The following is a 17,815-nucleotide window of genomic DNA, read 5'->3' on the forward strand; positions in this document are numbered from 1 at the left end:
GAGCGGGAGCCGTTACATCTGCACGCCCTATTAATGTCTATGGATGTAGGATGGGAGGAGTATAGATCCTGGAGGGGGCACATACTTTTATCCATTTATGGCATCTAATAACGGCCTTTGCTTGGTTGGACAATTACTATAATTAGTACACAGTAAAAAAAAAAAAAATCTACTGTATCAGCCATTGTTTTCAGAATAGCGAGGCCCTGCGAGTCCAGCAATGGCATCAGTGCACCGTGCAGATGCTTTGTGCTTCTCTACGAGACACCTCCTCGGTGTCTGGGAAGCAGTTCTCATAGAAGTTGAACATCCCGCACCGTCCCTACGACTGCAGCAATCTCTAGCGACATAATTGACAAATTCTACACTTCTTGTGACGTGGGTTTTGGATCCAGGCTAAAAAAAAAAAAAATTGAGCTTATACTGCAGCTGGTGCACCCTGGCTTTATTGCGAGATGCCCTGGTCTAGTAGCACAGCAGCATTATAGAGCCATGATAGGTGCTCTATCTCAGGTGTACATATGTACTGGAGCTTTCCCTGCCTCCTAGTGGTACAAAAGTGTAGCACATTACTAGCTTCACACACACAAGATTGCAATTTTTTTTGTAAAGTGAGAAATATGGATGGTCAGCACTGGAGACGGAGGAAGAACAATGGGATCAATCTGTGCAAATGGCCAACAGGTAGGGTCTTACGTGTACAGCAGGGGCGGGAAGAAGCCACGATCACTGGCAGAGGATATTCACTACGCGATTGATCAATCTTGGATTGTTCGGGGTTCGACACCTCGTTATCAGCTGGAGACGAATAGCTCAGCCCCGAAGCACTGCTTAGTGACCACACGACGGTATTAAAGGTCGTAGAGGAAGATCTTGTGCAAGCCTAGGTAGATCCTCCAGGGTATTCTCGTTATCTTGATAGTATAAAGCCATCAGGTTGCTGATCTTCCTCTTCACCTTGTTCCTTCTATTCTTCTGACCACGATGTTCTTCTCCGGTGATTGCGTCGCTTTAAGAGGTGTAGGCAATTCATATAGTTTGGTGACATGTCTGCCTTGATTTGTTGCATGATTCAGTGGCTTGCTTTTTCTGCATGTACACAGCCTGGTCCGTATATGGAGAAATATGGCTGTCTGAACCCGGCCGTATCTCATTCACAGTCTTCAAATCTACCGCAGGTAACCACTGCAGCTTGTAGTTGAGACCCGTGATTGGCTGCAGTGGTGTCAAGTAAAATCAGTGCTGAAAAACTCACAGCTGGAGTAGGGAGCAGAAGAATGGATTTTTTTTCTATTACTATTTTCACAAGAGAAAACGCCTTTAAACTGTGTATTTCCCGATCCACCCGTGGGCGCTGGGTCGGTGATTAGACTTCCTCCCTAGCAGGCCCGTTACTTTCAGTGAAGAGTTAATTTTACACTGTCACCAGATTTCCATCCAAAAGTTGCTGAGAAATCTTCAGATTTGCTTCATTTTCAGTGGCATTTGAGTTCAACCGCTATTACATTTTTTTTTTTTTTTTTGCATAAGGATTAATAATTTTCACGCATCTTTAAAGGCCCCTTTACATTTAGCGATGCACCAGCGATCCAGACCACAATACGACCCGGTCAGGATCGCTGGTGCATCGCTAAATGGTCGCTAGTGAGCTGCCAAACAGGCAGATCTCACAGCGATGCAGCAGCGGTCGCTCTTACCTGTCAGACGCGTCGAGGGTGTCCGTCTTCCGCCTGCGTCCATGGCTCGCTCGTCGGCGCCAGCAGGAAGCCGCCGACAACGACGACGAGAAATGGACCAGGCCGATCTCGCGTGATCGGCGATAACCAGCGATGGAGCCGGTCGGAGGTATCACATGTAGCGATATCGCTAGCAATATCGCTGCTGCGTCACAAAATCGGTGACGCTTTAGCGATATCGCTATGTGTAAAGCCCCTTTAAGACACAAGTGTAAATAATCTGCAACGGTGAGCAGCGATATGTGATGAGTTGTTGCATCAATATGTGAAATCCACTTTAAAGAGAACCTTTCTACAGCTTTTTAGACCCAAGCGTCACCTGTCTGATGCATCTGAAATGTTGATGCTGTCCATACCTTTAAAATCACAGGTGTCCGGGCCTTCGTCTTCTACAAATCCAGCGCGAATGTTCATGAATGTGAGCCGGCAAGGCAGGGGGCTTGTCATGAACTTACAGCTCTCCAGCCTCGGCCCCATTTGTGACTTACCGATCACTTTCTTTGAGACCAGCTTACCTCCGTCCCCGCCTCACACGGGCACCATCATTTCTGGTGGCACCGCATGCAGATTGACAACCCGGCTATCACAATGTCAATCATACTACACAAACCCCCCCCAAGAATGACTGTGCGAGATCTCAGATGGGGTAGCAGGCCACAGAGAGGGGGACCTGTACTCTCCTTTGCATGTAACTTCTACAGAAGCATCCACCTAGACAGGTCACTGTCAGGCACATACCCACTGAACGAATGCACCAAGCTGTATCAGATACAGCAGATATTCACCACCTAGGAATAAAACTCATCGGAATCATAACCAACATTCTACTCTAAGAGGACAGAAAACCAGAGAGCGTATAGAAAGAACACAGTGAGCACAACTCAAGATGATGCTAAGGTTAGGTTCCCAAACCGATAAAGCAACAAATATGAACCTAGCACTCAACTTAAAGGTATTTGTAAGGCGGTTTATTGTAGTACACAAAAAAAGACGTTTCGGTCAATATGACCTTCAGTTACGTGTGGTATATAGATTGTGTAGAGCTTATAGGCATCTATCAGAAAGGACGATGGTGCTTCAGGCATTGAGGAGAATGATCTCTCTAAGGTAATGAGCTTGTCAGTATATAGGAGAGGGGCAAACGTGCCTCCAGATGCGGTGTTCACCTTTAAGTTGAGTGCTAGGTTCATATTTGTTGAGAAAACCAGAGAGCGACCAAAGTGTCAGAAAACTTGTAATACACAAACCACGCCGTTTACGTACAAGGGGGGCAGATACTGTTTTTTTTTTCGCCACATTTATTTTAACAAGTTTCTGTCCTTAAGATGAGCTTGAAGCCGCCACTGCGGCCCTCTTGGGTTTGGGTGTTGTGCCTTCACGGAATCCATTTCTGTAAAGGAAGAAAATAGAAAAATGGTCAGAGGAAAAGTCACAAGATGGGTGAGAAGCAGAGGCTTGGAGCCACTTATCTCAGGTCTAAGAGTAAATAATTAGATGTCATATGTTCAGACATTTATTGTGACATCATAGATAAGCAGTACACGGGAAGCACAGACGCCGAGCACTGACACCCGACATCCGTATAGCTATTCTAGAGGGGGTCCTCGGCTCACAAACCCCCTGTCAATACAGCAGATCCCGATGTGGCAGAAACGGGTCCAGCATTAAAACTAAATCAAAATAGAAAAAGAAACTATATGCCAAAGAGTATAAAATTACAAAATTTTATTCAGATAATATTAAAAGAGTGACAATAATAAACATGTATAATACAGGGACAGAATGTGTATATAAAAAAAAAAAAAAAAAAACACAGTTAAGGTAAGCAGACCAAAAAAAATATATAAAAAAAGCCTATGGGGGTATATTAATAATTTGTGGGAAAAACCTCACGGCAACAGATGTAATAGGCCTACATTAGTCATAGTAAGTACCAAACAAAGTCCTAAACATTAGGAAAAAACCTCCCCATACAGAATTATGTCAATATAGGTCCAAAGGTATAATACTGGAGGTGGAGTGCAAGAGAAGGCTCAAAAAGATGCCCAAGTATCCAAAGAAAATATAGCTCAAAGTACAGTAGTGATCAAGTATCCATCCATAAAGCAAAACAGCCTAAGTAAATGTAAGGAATACAGGTGACCAAGATGTTTCGCGTGTTGCTTTCTCGAGAAAACGCGCATCGGGGTACTGCCACCACTTAAGGTAATGTAGAGACACCTCCTTTATACATCTTTTACATCTTGGTCACCTGTATTCCTTACATTTACTTAGGCTGTTTTGCTTTATGGATTGATACTTGATCACTACTGTCCTTTGAGCTATATTTTCTTTGGATACTTGGGCATCTTTTTGAGCCTTCTCTTGCACTCAGCGTCCAGTATTATATCATTGGACCTATATTGACATTTCTGTATGGGGAGGTTTTTTTCCGAATGTTTAGGACTTGGTTTGGTACTTACTATGACTAATGTAGGCCTATTACATCTATTGTAGTGAGGTTTTCCTCACAAATGATTTATATACTCCCATAGGCTTTTTGATATTTTTTGGTGTGCTTACCTTAACTGTTTTTTTTTTGTTTTTTTAACATTCTGTCCCTATATTATACATTTTTATTGTCACTTATCTCAATAAAATTTTGTAATTTTATACTCTTTGGCATATAGCTTCTTTTTCTATTTTGATTTATGCTTAATTTCTGAAGCTGTCCCTAGGCGTCTTATATTACAGCTGGCTTCTCACGGCCGTCGCTCCTGGTAAATGGCTAATTTATCAGGGCAATAAAACATTTCAGCGGAAGGGGGCGCTCAAGAGCAGCATTATAAATTATGGCAAATAAATCCATTGTCACCCTCTGCGGACAGATTGCCGATGTGCTGTACACTATACAATGTTCCCTCCATTCCTGAGAGCAGAGAGAATGTGTAATCACAGGATTTTGTTATTACGAGCACTGTGCATAAAGGAACATGAGTTGACCCATTTAACAAAAACCAGATCCCCTACAGATAGTTACTGGCCAGTACAGGCAATGCGCTCTGTGACTTGTGGCTCATCAGACAACCTGCAGGCACAGATATTCCCTAAAGTGCATAGTAACTCCACTATTGGTTTCACAAAAATTAGTCCAGCGTCACGTCCCCCAGAGCCGCAATCCGTTGGTTCGCAACCACACTTTGCACAAAAATTTTGCAAGCAAAAATGTCAACTTTTCAAGCTGCTGACTTTTCTATGCAGATGTGTGCACAAAATCTGCAGCTAAATACAGGGCCAGCTGAGTCATTGTGGATATTTTCTGCAGGCACTTTGCCGATGGTGCAGTTTTTAACATCTGAGGCCACGCGAGTTCTGAAGCGCATTTTAACATCTGCAGCAAATCCACAGGTATATTTGGTGCAATTTATTATGTTTGTCTAGTGTTGGGCTACTAGGATGTCAAAATGGTCCCTGGTTTTATCCATGCCATCACTACCAATGAACACATCTCCCGGGTAATCTACACGTCCTTTTCCCTGCAAATATAACAAGTATCCAAAGTGGAGACTCCTGGAATAAGACAATAGCAGAGGACATGGCAGCTTTTCTGCACACGTGCTTTGCTCGTTGACTCACTTGAATCTGCGGTTCACAACTTTCAGATGTCGCATGCGGCCGGTGCCGGTGGTGTTGCGTCTCTTCGCCTTGGCACTCCAATTGTCTATTAAAAAAAAAGAAAGAAAGATGAGAAAAGATCACAGGATTCAATTTGTGCAAGAGGTAAGCGACAGCTCGTATAAAGCCGGAGGACAAAAGACCAGCTACGACCACCTAGAAGGGAAGAATACTAGCACCTCAAATTCACAGTGGCGTCCACCCCCCTCATCCTCACAAAAAAGGGGCAAACATAATACTGTACACTAAGAGCTGTCCTATAGGTGGCAACAACTACAACATCTTCCTAAAATCACCCCCACTCCAAATAGCAGCCTTAACGGGGTTTTCTAAACTTTACTTCTACAAGCATAATACTCAACTTGTTCTTACTTTTGGAATCCCACAGCCGCCAAACAATGACCACCATTAGCATGTGACACAAAGTGCAGCAGATGCAGAACATGTCCTGAAATTAAAGGCGTTGTCCACTACTAGGACAACCCCTTCTTGATCTAAGTTAGGTGGATTCATAACTGGCTTTGTGATCGGACCCAAAGAGTGGTCGTAAATGGCTGCACATGCAAATGTCTCAAGTGGGGTACCACAGAGCTCTGCCCTGGGCCCTGTATTGTTCAACATCTTTATCAATGATTTAGATGAAGGAATTGAGGGTAAACTGATTAAATTTGTTGATGACACAAAGCTAGGAGGGATAGCTAATACTAGAGAAGAGAGAGAGAGGATTCAAAAAGATTTAAATAAACTGGAGCAGTGGGCAGCAACTAACAGAATGGTTTTTAAAAGGGAAAAATGCAAAGTACTACATCTGGGCAATAAAAATGAAAAAAGCATATACAGAATGGGAGGAATAGGGCTAAGTGACAGCACATGTGAAAAAGACTTGGGTATACTAATAGATCACAGACTGAATATGAGTCAACAGTGTGATGCAGCAGCAAAAAAGGCAAATGCAATTCTAGGATGTATTAACAGAAGCATACAGTCTAGATCACGTGAAGTCATTATTGCCCTCTAGTCCTCTTTGGTCAGACCTCATCTGGAATATTGTGTCCAGTTTTGGGCGCCACATTTTAAAAAAGACATCAACAAACTGGAGCAAGTTCAGAAAAGAGCGACCAGAATGGTGACCGGTCTGCAAACCCTGTCTTATGAGGAAAGGTTGCAGGATTTGGGAATGTTTAGTTTGCAAAAGAGAAGACTGAGGAGGCTTAATAGCTGTCGACAAATATCTAAAGGGCTGTCACATTGTAGAAGGATCATCTTTATTCTCATTTGCACAAGGAAAGATTAGAAGCAATGGGATGAAACTGAATGGGAGGAGACGCAGATTAGATATTAGAAAAAACTTTTTGACAGTTAGAGTGATCAATGAGTGGAACAGGCTGCCACGAGAAGTGGTGAGTTCTCCTTCAATGGAAGTCTTCAAACAGAGGCTGGACAGACATCTGACTGGGATGATTTAGCGAATCCTGCTTTGAGCAGGGGGTTGGACCAGATGGCCCAGGAGGTCCCTTCCAACTCTACGATTCTATGATTAAGTGTTTGGCGCCAATAAAATAAAGCCTGCACTCGCCTCCCATGCCGGTGCCATTCCCAGTGTTGGCAGTTGCTCTCCCTCTCGTACGTTCTTGTGACATCGGCGCACAAGCCTCACTGTTCCCACCTTTGGACAAATCGATCATGAAGAGGAAGTCCGGGCTGCAGCTGATCCTGGACTTCCTCTTCATGTTAGATTTGTCCGAAGGCAGGGACGGCAACACCACATGTCACAACATTGTCACGTGAGCCCCAGGTAGAGCGACTGCCGCCAGCAAGGGAGATGAGTATAAGTTTTATTATTTTATGTGGACAAGCGAAGTGTATAACAAGAAGTTGGCCAACTAGTGGACATCTTCTTTAAGGACATTACAGGCGTGAAGGAGGATAGGACGCTGCAGCTAAGACAAGGCCGGGAGCAGCACTTACACTTTCTCTTGCGCTTGGCTGGGTATCCACACTTTCCACAGGTGGATTTCTGGAGATGGTAGGCCTTGGACCCGCAGCGACGGCACAGAGTGTGCGTCTTATTGCGACGCTTTCCAAATGACGATGTTCCCTTCGTCTATATGTCAAAAAAATAAAATATTGTAAGATGGCTGAAACAAGAGAAAACAAGCGACCGCACGAGAGCACAGCATTCATCTCAGTAACAAAGCGAAATCACTGGATGTCATATGTTCAGACATTTATGATAGAACATCATTGATAAATGCTCAAGATGGACGGGCGCAGGACTGGTACGTGGAAACGCAAATGCATCCGCATGATCTCTGCTGTCAGTGAATAGAAACAATCTGGTTCACATCTCAAAGTCTGACCAAAAACGTCTCGCTAACAAACTGCCAGGACCACAGACTTGTGCTGCAAGTTGTCTGCGCTCAGTCAGGCCGGGCTCAGGTGCGTCCATAAGGGCAGGCTCCCATCACCAGACAACCCCACCGTACAAGATTTTTAGTGAAAGGGTGAAAGGGATCAGAAAAGCCACAATTACCCCTGAGCAGCAACGAAATAAACCACAGCGCTAAAACAACATTCCCGATACAGCTCTACTGACAGAACAATAAAAGGGGAATACTCTTGGACAGCGAAAGCGAGGCACCCCCCCCCCGACACACACACACAGACCTCCAGACCCGGAGATCCCCCCCACAGACCTGCAGCCAGGGGACCCCCCCCCACACACACACAGACCTGCCGCCCCGGGGACCCCCCCACACACACAGTCCTGCCGCCCCGGGGACCCCCCCCACACACACACACACAGTCCTGCCGCCCCGGGGACCCCCCCCACACACACACACACAGTCCTGCCGCCCCAGGGACCCCCCCACACACACACACACAGTCCTGCCGCCCCGGGGACCCCCCCACACACACACAGTCCTGCCGCCCCGGGGACCCCCCCACACACACACACACAGTCCTGCCGCCCCGGGGACCCCCACACACACACACAGTCCTGCCGCCCCGGGGACCCCCCCCCCACACACACACAGTCCTGCCGCCCCGGGGACCCCCCCCCCACACACACACAGTCCTGCCGCCCCGGGGACCCCCCCCACACACACACACACAGTCCTGCCGCCCCAGGGACCCCCCCACACACACACACAGTCCTGCCGCCCCAGGGACCCCCCCACACACACACAGTCCTGCCGCCCCGGGGACCCCCCCACACACACACAGTCCTGCCGCCCCGGGGACCCCCCCACACACACACACACAGTCCTGCCGCCCCGGGGACCCCCACACACACACACAGTCCTGCCGCCCCGGGGACCCCCACACACACACACAGTCCTGCCGCCCCGGGGACCCCCCCCCCCACACACACACAGTCCTGCCGCCCCGGGGACCCCCCCCCCCACACACACACAGTCCTGCCGCCCCGGGGACCCCCCCCCCACACACACACAGTCCTGCCGCCCCGGGGACCCCCCCCCCACACACACACAGTCCTGCCGCCCCGGGGACCCCCCCCCACACACACACAGTCCTGCCGCCCCGGGGACCCCCCCCCCACACACACACAGTCCTGCCGCCCCGGGGACCCCCCCCCCCACACACACACAGTCCTGCCGCCCCGGGGACCCCCCCCCCCCCACACACACAGTCCTGCCGCCCCGGGGACCCCCCCACACACACACACACACACAGTCCTGCCGCCCCGGGGACCCCCCCACACACACACACAGTCCTGCCGCCCCGGGGACCCCCACACACACACACAGTCCTGCCGCCCCGGGGACCCCCCCCCCCCCACACACACAGTCCTGCCGCCCCGGGGACCCCCACACACACACAGTCCTGCCGCCCCGGGGACACCCCACACACACACACAGTCCTGGGGCCGCACTGTGCTCTGGTCCCGGGGCAGCAGACATCACCAGGCCCCCTGCGTTCTCAGCCGCACACATTCCCTGACAGTAAGCAGAGATCTTACACATGGCGGAGGGCTGGAGAACACCGTGCACTGTGCGGAGCCCACAGCCGGAGCCGCAGGCTGCACCCAGGACTCAGCGGCTCCGGGGCCTCCGCACAATCCGCCCATAAAGCCGCCGCCATCAGCACCAATGACGGGACATCCCGCTCAGCCGCCTCCATCACTTCCCACCGCAGGCGGCAGGGCGCCCCGACATGACAGGATGGCGGCAGATGCGGGCGGATTCCGCAGCCGAGACACCATGACACTCACCATCTTCCCCAGCGGCCTATACGATAGAGACCGGAAGAAGGGAAAGACTTCCGCTATATCACCAGCAAGTACTTCCGGGCCAGCGCTGCGGATGTGACGTAACAGCCATGTTCACCCCGCGCCATCTTTGAGAAGGGCAAAATGGCCAAAAATCCTCCATAAATAATATTTGACAGACGCAGTGTTATTTCCTTCATCTCTCCCCTGTGATTTACTACTGAATGTACCTCAAATAAAGACAGTTATGCTTGAAAAATGCTTCCAAATACAATAATAACCATCATACGGCTTCATATATGGCATTTTAGTTAGAAATAGTACCTATAACCCATGATAAAGGATTTGTGCGGTGCATTGGGGGTGCGGCGGTGGCAGTAATGTCGCGACTATCAATACTTCCCAGGACACAAAATATTCATCCAGATATTTATGGCTGCGATGTCGTCACCCATGCTGCTCGTCTATTAATGTGGATGTGAAGGGTAGAGGACAATCCCTTTAAGGAGTAATTCTCATCCTCATAGATGGATATTGTCAGATAGAGCTTGTAAATACGAACAATTTACTGCCTGTTAAAACTGTCAGCCGTTCTTGAGATATTAACGTATTTCTTTACAGCTCGTTGCCTAGGAGACCGACCACCGCTGCTAGGCAGCAGAACACGCGCAGTGCTTACAAGCTCTTTTCTATGGCAACGAGCTGTAAAAAAAAAGTCATAATATCTCGAAAACAACTGCAAATCCTAATAAGCAACAAATTGCAAAAGTGCCTTTACTTACCAGCCGCATCCGACAACATCCATCTACGAAGACGAGAACATCCCTTTAAGTCTTCATATTTTTCTTACATTTCAGATCATGAAGGACATTTATGGGAGGCGCTAAGACCACAAAGCAGTTGGGTGTACTTACTTATCACTGTGTTCCCCCTTTTCATTTTTGCAATATCGTTTCTTCCTCTCTTTCTACCATGAATCATAACTTTTTTTTATTCTTGTTGTAGTTGTAGATTTTATGACACCTTTCATTTTATCGTATAAATTACTAAAAATCAGGATTCAAAGTGCGGCAAAATTCTGAAAAAAAACAACATCATTTTGCCATTGTCTTTGTGTGGAAATAACAAGTCTCTCCAAGTCAGTACGATTCCGGTGAGGTTCCATTTTTATTGTTATTTTGTTTTTTTTAGGTTTTATTGTTGGAAAAAAGAAATCAAAACTCAGTAAATTTGCAAATTCACCATTTTACGAGAATTTTCTCTTTATTATTACTTATTTTATTACCGGAGAGGTGCGAGTTCTTGTCTTTTGCACACTGACCTGGACTGTCTATCGACTGTGTTTTTGAGCTATGGATGACATTTTGATAACATTTTATCACAATTTTTGTCTGGTAATCGGCAATTCTGGTGCTTTGATTTTTTTTCTTCCTTTATAGAGTTTATTTTATTTTTTTTTAATGGATCTTTTTGGGCTATATTAAAAAAATTGCTCTGATTTTACCCTAATTTCATAAAAAAAGGAAAAAAAAAAAGCCAAAAAATGCATTGTGGCTACGTGTGAACACAGCCTGATCCTATATCCTGACACTAGTCACTCAGCATCAGGACTAAGCACCCAGAGAGGGACACGGAATCCCCTGCCTGGCATCTTGATCTGATGTAATTTATGTACCTTGACTGTATTAGACTTATCTACATATATAACCGCCAGTTGAGACTTCCGGCCGCTGTCACCGAATCCCATAAGGCACCGCGGCAGTGTCACTTGCGCCTGCGCAAGTGACATACACGTCTCCACTATTCCCGCGCATGCGCAGTAACAGCCACCACTGCGCGCAATTTCACCGCACTCCCGATGCTATTTCTAGTATATATATATATATATATATATATATATATACAGTACAGACCAAAAGTTTGGACACTCCTTCACATTCAAAGAGTTTTCTTTATTTTGATGACTATGAAAATTGTAGATTCACTCTGAAGGCATCAAAACTATGAATTTACACACGTGGAATTATATAATTAACAAAAAAGTGTGAAACAACTGAAAATATGTCTTATATTCTAGGTTCTTCAAAGTAGCCACCTTTTGCTTTGATTACTGCTTTGCACACTCTTGACATTTTCTTGATGAGCTTCAAGAGGTAGTCACCGGAAATTGTTTTCACTTCACAGGTGTGCCCTGTCAGGTTTAATAAGTGGGATTTCTTGCCTTATAAATGGGGTTGGGACCATCAGTTGTGTTGTGCAGAAGTCTGGTGGATACACAGCTGATAGTCCTACTGAATAGACTGTTAGAATTTGTATTATGGCAAGAAAAAAGCAGCCAAGCAAAGAAAAACGAGTGGCCATCATTACTTTAAGAAATGAAGGTCAGTCAGTCCGAAAAATTGTGAAAACTTTGAAAGTGTCCCCAAGTGCAGTGGAAAAACCATCAAGCGCTACAAAGAAGAAACTGGCTCACATGAGGACCGGCCCAGGAAAGGAAGACCAAGAGTCACCTCTGTTGCGGAGGATAAGTTCATCCGAGTTACCAGCCTCAGAAATCGCAGGTTAACAGCAGCTCAGATTAGAGACCAGGTCAATGCCACACAGAGTTCTAGCAGCAGACACATCTCTACACCTGTTAAGAGGAGACTTTGTGCAGCAGGCCTTCATGGTGAAATAGCTGCTAGGAAACCACTGCTAAGGACAGGCAACAAGCAGAAGAGACTTGTTTGGGCTAAAGAACACAAGGAATGGACATTAGACCAGTGGAAATCTGTGCTTTGGTCTGATGAGTCCAAATTTGAGATCTTTGGTTCCAACCACCGTGTCTTTGTGCGATGCAGAAAAGGTGAACGGATGGACTCTACATGCCTGGTTCCCACCGTGAAGCATGGAGGAGGAGGTGTAATGGTGTGGGGATGCTTTGCTGGTGACACTGTTGGGGATTTATTCAAAATTGAAGGCATACTGAACCAGCATGGCTACCACAGCATCTTGCAGCGGCACGCTATTCCATCCGGTTTGTGTTTAGTTGGACCATCATTTATTTTTCAACAGGACAATGAACCCAAACACACCTCCAGGCTGTGTAAGGGCTATTTGACCAAGAAGGAGAGTGATGGGGTGCTACGCCAGATGACCTGGCCTCCACAGTCACCAGACCTGAACCTAATCGAGATGGTTTGGGGTGAGCTGGACCGCAAAGTGAAGGCAAAAGGGCCAACAGGTGCTAAGCATCTCTGGGAACTCCTTCAAGACTGTTGGAAGACCATTTCCGGTGACTACCTCTTGAAGCTCATCAAGAGAATGCCAAGAGTGTGCAAAGCAGTAATCAAAGCAAAAGGTGGCTACTTTGAAGAACCTAGAATATAAGACACATTTTCACTTGTTCCACACTTTTTGTTAATTATATAATTCCACATGTGGTAATTCATAGTTTTGATGCCTTCACAGTGAATCTACATTTTCATAGTCATGAAAATAAAGAAAACTCTTTGAATGAGAAGGTGTGTCCAAACTTTTGGTCTGTACCGTATCTATATTATACCTTTAGACATATCTCTCACAGGTGTCGTGTATTCCACATATTCACCTTTATCACATCCCTACACATTGTCACTTTCCATTTTGGTCCACATGTTTTGCTCTATCACATTTTATTCTCTTTCTTTTTTTCGGATCATTATCATGTTCCATATGTGAGTGCAGGCAGTCTGTTGTTGTTAGTGCCACGTTTTATCCTTTTTGGCTCGATAATGCCTATGTTTTATCTCTTCCACCGTTGTCTTTCCATCCTTTTGTCCTCTTGTTTGATAATTCCCCCTTAGGCCTGTTTCACACTTCAGCTATTTGACGTCAGTCAAAATCCACCAGTTTTAGAAAAAAAACGGATCCGCCCCTTTTTTGGCGGATCTGTTTCCCCCCCCCCCCCCATAGACTTGCATTAGCGGCGGATTTTGACTGACGGTCGTCCGTTGCATCCGTTTTTTGGACGGATCTGTTAGAATTGTAGCGCCTCCCGGGCGTAGCAGACGGACTCTGAAACTTTTTTTGTAGCGGCGGACCGTCATTTGCAAGTGCGCATGCCCGGAAGATTTGCTCTGCCAAACATTTTAACCCTCTATAGCGTTCTGGAAGCGGAGTAAAATCTCACTCTCTCTCACTACTTTGGCGGCAGCGGCGGATCCGACTACAAAATGGATCCGCTGCGTCCGTTTGTTCTCAAACGGAAACGGATCCGTTCTTTTAATCTTTGGCGGATTTCAACTGACTTCAAAAAGCTGAAATGTAAAAAAGGCCTTTACTCATCTATCTTATATCCGAATGGTCTGCCATTTACAATTCGCGAGCAAGTATATATGATGATCTTACTCTACTGCTAAATTTGCTACCCTATATATTGCTTCCCATCCTGTACTATTGCTTTGGTTTGCCAAAGTAAAAAATGCAAAAATGCCAAAAAATAATCAAAAGAACAAATTTTTTTAAAGGGGTTGTCCACAGCCAATACTAAAAACAGCAAAATAAATCCTGCTCACCCACTGTCATGCCCCTGGATCCAGTGCAGGCCGCAGCAGAAGTGATGACGTCACCATTCATCAGCCATGGGATTGATGCAAGCTTTGATCGGCTGCAGCGGTCAGATGACTTCATAGGAGGCTTTTCTACTTAAAGGGGTTTTCAGGTGATAACTTACTGATCAGTTGGATTCTGACTGTTGGGACCAGCAATGATTGAAAGAATCATTTCTGCAGATCATTGATCGAGTAAGTACGAAATCAACCAACAGAGGGCGCTATAGCAGAGCGAATGGAAGCGACCAGCTTATTATAAGGGCGTCTATATTTATAGGTTTGTAGAAGTACATCTAATAATCAAGATATATAGACATGTAATATAATGAATTATTCACTGATTGATGGGGGTCCGACCACTAGGAACAAGAGCGATCACAAGAACAGAGCTCTAGATCCCGGGATTAGATTCTGCAAGATCCCACTGTATGCATGCTCAACCTACAAGCATGCTCACAACAGCTCGATTAATTGTCTATGGGATTGTAGAAAAAAAAGAGCGCAACATCCCACTATTTCCAGCAGGTAGGGGGGGGTTTACGTAGTGGGTGGCGGAAATAAGTAATACAAAATGTTTTAAAACATATTAAGAAATAAGAAAAAATCATAACAGTTTCTATCACCGCTCTTTTCCCAATACAAAATAAAGCAATAAAAAGGAAACATATTTTTATATCTTGATATAAAATATCACTGTGTCCTAAGAAGTCCGATCTATTCAAATGCAAACATTTTTTTCCCAGTTTTTCAGTCCACCAAATGGTAAAGTGAATGGTGTCATTAAAAACAACAAAAAACAATCCTCGCCCGGCTCCGAAAAATAAGGGTTAAGGTCAATTTCGAGCAAAAAAAAATCTGCATTTTTTTTTTTTACAATTTAAATAAGAAAACGGTATAAAAAGGTTTACAATTGTATAAATTTCAAAAATGTTTAAAAAGTTTCAGTTTAATATAAATAGAATATAAATGAATACATGTCTGTAAAAACTGTAAACTACCAAAATAAAGCGAAGAACAAGAAGTGAGAGGGATCTCCTGGTAATAATCAAACTTGGGAGAATCAGCAGCAAGTGTCTGATTTTCTTGCAGCGCCTCCGCAGGAGAACTAAAGTATTACACAGTGCACATAGGAATCTATAGGTTGCACATGTACAGTGAAGGAAATAAGTATTTGATCCACTCCTCTTTGCAGATCATCTCTAAATCATTAAGATTTTGAGGCTGTCGCTTGGCAACTCGGAGCTTCAACTCCCTCCATAAGTTTTCTATGGGATTAAGGTCTGGAGACTGGCTTGGCCACTCCATGTCCTTAATGTGATTCTTTTTGAGCCACTCCTTTGTTGCCTTGGCTGTATGTTGTGGGTCATTGTCTTCCTGGAAGACCCAGCCACAACCCATTTTTAATATCCTGGGGAGGAAAGGGAAAGGAGGTTATCACTCAGGATTTTACGGTACATGGCTCCATCCATTCTCCCATTGATGCAGTGACGTAGTCCTGTGCCCTTAGCAGAGAAACACCCCCAAAACATAATGTTTCCACCTCCATACTTGACAGTGGGGATGGTGTTCTTTGGGTCATAGGCAGCATTTTTCTTCCTCCAAACACGGCGAGTTGAGTTAATGCCAAAGAGCTCAATTTTTGTCTCCTCTGTCCACAGCACCTTCTCCCAATCACTCACAGAATCATCCAGGTGTTCATTGACAGATGAGCCTGCACATGTGTCTTCCTGAGGAGGGGGACCTTGCGGGCACTGCAGGATTTTAAACCTTTACTGCGTAATATGTTACCAATGGTTTTATTGGTGACTGTGGTCCCAACGGCCTTGAGATCATTAACAAATTCCCCCTCGTGTAGTTTTAAGCTGATCTCTCACTTTCCTCATGATCAAGGATACCCCACGAGGTGAGATTTTGCATGGTGCCCCAGATTGATATCGATTGACAGTCATTTTGTATTTCTTCCATTTTCTTACTATTGCACTAACAGTTGTCTCCTTCTCACCCAGCGTTTTACTTATGGTTTTGGAGCCCATTCCAGCTTTGTGCAGGTCTATGATCTTGTCCCTGACATCCTTAGAAAGCTCTTTGGTCTTGCCCATGTTGTAGAGGTTACAGTCTGACTGATTGAGTCTGTGGACAGGAGTCTTTTATAAAAGTGACTATGTAAGACAGCTGTCTTTAATGCAGGTAACGAGCTGATTAGGAGAATCTGACTAGTCTGTAGGAGCCAGAACTCTTAATGGTTGGTAGGGGATCAAATACTTATTTTTCACTGCCAAATGCAAATAAAGTTATATAATTTATACAATGTGATTTTCTGGATTTTATTTTTGATATTCTATCTCTCAATGTTAACATTAACCTACCCTTAAAATTATAGACTGCTCATGTCTTTGTCAGTGGGCGAACTTACAAAATCAGAAAGGGATCAAATAATTATTTCCTTCACTGTAATTCACAGCCATGCGAGGTTCTCTGAGCGCTGGAGAAGTCTCATCAATGAACTCTGAGCTTTGTAAAACGATATTCAAAACTGTTTTTGCTCAACCAGATGAGTTCTTTACTCCGACTGAGATGTAAAACTTCAACAAAGGTCAGAAAGACGTGCAGCCAAAAAACACCTTCAGCTTCAATTCTGGCTATTAACCTCTGGACCCCGTGAGAAACCGGTGAACCCTGTTTTAGGATCCAGGAGTCAAGAAGGTTGTTTCATGAAAGTGAAGAAGAATTATACAAACATGTCACCAGTTCAGCCAGACACCTTCATCACTTAAACCCGGAGGCAAATAGTTAAGTAAACACCAACTCCGAGAATATAGAACCGTAGAATCCTGTGATTGTCCTTGTATAACAGATGAGATTCGCCAATGCAAGTCAATGGTTGCGAGAAAAAAATCTCCCCTCACTCGGACCATGCGAGTGCCGTCCGATTTTTACACATTGATCTCCTTTAAAACCGGACATTTCATCTGCCGCGTACAGTAAAATCACAGCGTGACCCGACAGGATAGAATGGACAGAATAATAATAATCTTTATTTATATAGCGCCAACATATTCCGCAGCGCTTTACAGTTTAACAGTTTCAATTCACAAGTCATAAGTAACAACGTTAACAATACAGTAATTAAAGCAAAATCAGACGACCCTGCTCGTGAGAGCTTACAATCTACAATGAGGTGGGGGAGATACAGAGTACAGGTGTGTATTTACAATGATGTATTTACAATGAAGGTCCAGCCATCTTGAGAAGGTGGGGGATGGATGGAGATAGTGAATGGGCTACACACGCACACTTACACAAAAAATGACTGATTAGTGAACGTGATAGGCCGCTCTGAACAAATCTGTTTTGAGGGAGCGCCTGAAACTATGCAAAATGTGGATAGTCCTAATTTCTTGGGGTAGAGCATTCCAGAGGATTGGTGCAGCGCGGGAGAAGTCTTGGAGTTGGGAGTGGGAGGTACGCATTAGTGCAGGGGTTAGTCGAAAGTCGTTTGCAGAGCGCAGCAGTCGGTTAGGCCGATGGACAGAAATGAGGGAGGAGATGTAAGGGGGTGCCACACTGTGGAGAGCTTTGTGGGTGAGAACAAGTACTTTGAATTGGATCCTATAATGAAT

At 45.3% G+C, this 17,815-nt stretch overlaps 1 protein-coding gene and 2 non-coding genes across 3 annotated transcripts; all 3 read right to left on the reverse strand.

Moving 5' to 3' along the window:
* Window positions 1-3,014: 3,014 nt before the first annotated feature.
* Window positions 3,015-9,512, reverse strand: RPL37 (ribosomal protein L37). Its single transcript, XM_073562660.1, has 4 exons — window positions 9,376-9,512; window positions 7,359-7,494; window positions 5,352-5,436; window positions 3,015-3,126 (listed from the first exon to the last, which is right to left on the reverse strand). Exons 1-4 carry the CDS (start codon window positions 9,481-9,483, stop codon window positions 3,057-3,059), a joined length of 399 nt encoding a protein of 132 aa, XP_073418761.1. The 5' UTR covers window positions 9,484-9,512; the 3' UTR covers window positions 3,015-3,056.
* LOC141075577 (small nucleolar RNA SNORD72) lies at window positions 3,199-3,273 on the reverse strand. The gene has a single exon (XR_012227303.1). It is a non-coding gene; the product is annotated as a small nucleolar RNA SNORD72 (small nucleolar RNA).
* On the reverse strand, window positions 7,568-7,644 carry LOC141075576 (small nucleolar RNA SNORD72). Its single transcript, XR_012227302.1, has one exon. It is a non-coding gene; the product is annotated as a small nucleolar RNA SNORD72 (small nucleolar RNA).
* Window positions 9,513-17,815: the final 8,303 nt, after the last annotated feature.

This window comes from Dendrobates tinctorius, unplaced genomic scaffold, assembly GCF_039654945.1.
Source record: "Dendrobates tinctorius isolate UK_male_01 unplaced genomic scaffold, ASM3965494v1 ptg000362l, whole genome shotgun sequence".
Taxonomy (NCBI): domain Eukaryota; kingdom Metazoa; phylum Chordata; class Amphibia; order Anura; family Dendrobatidae; genus Dendrobates; species Dendrobates tinctorius.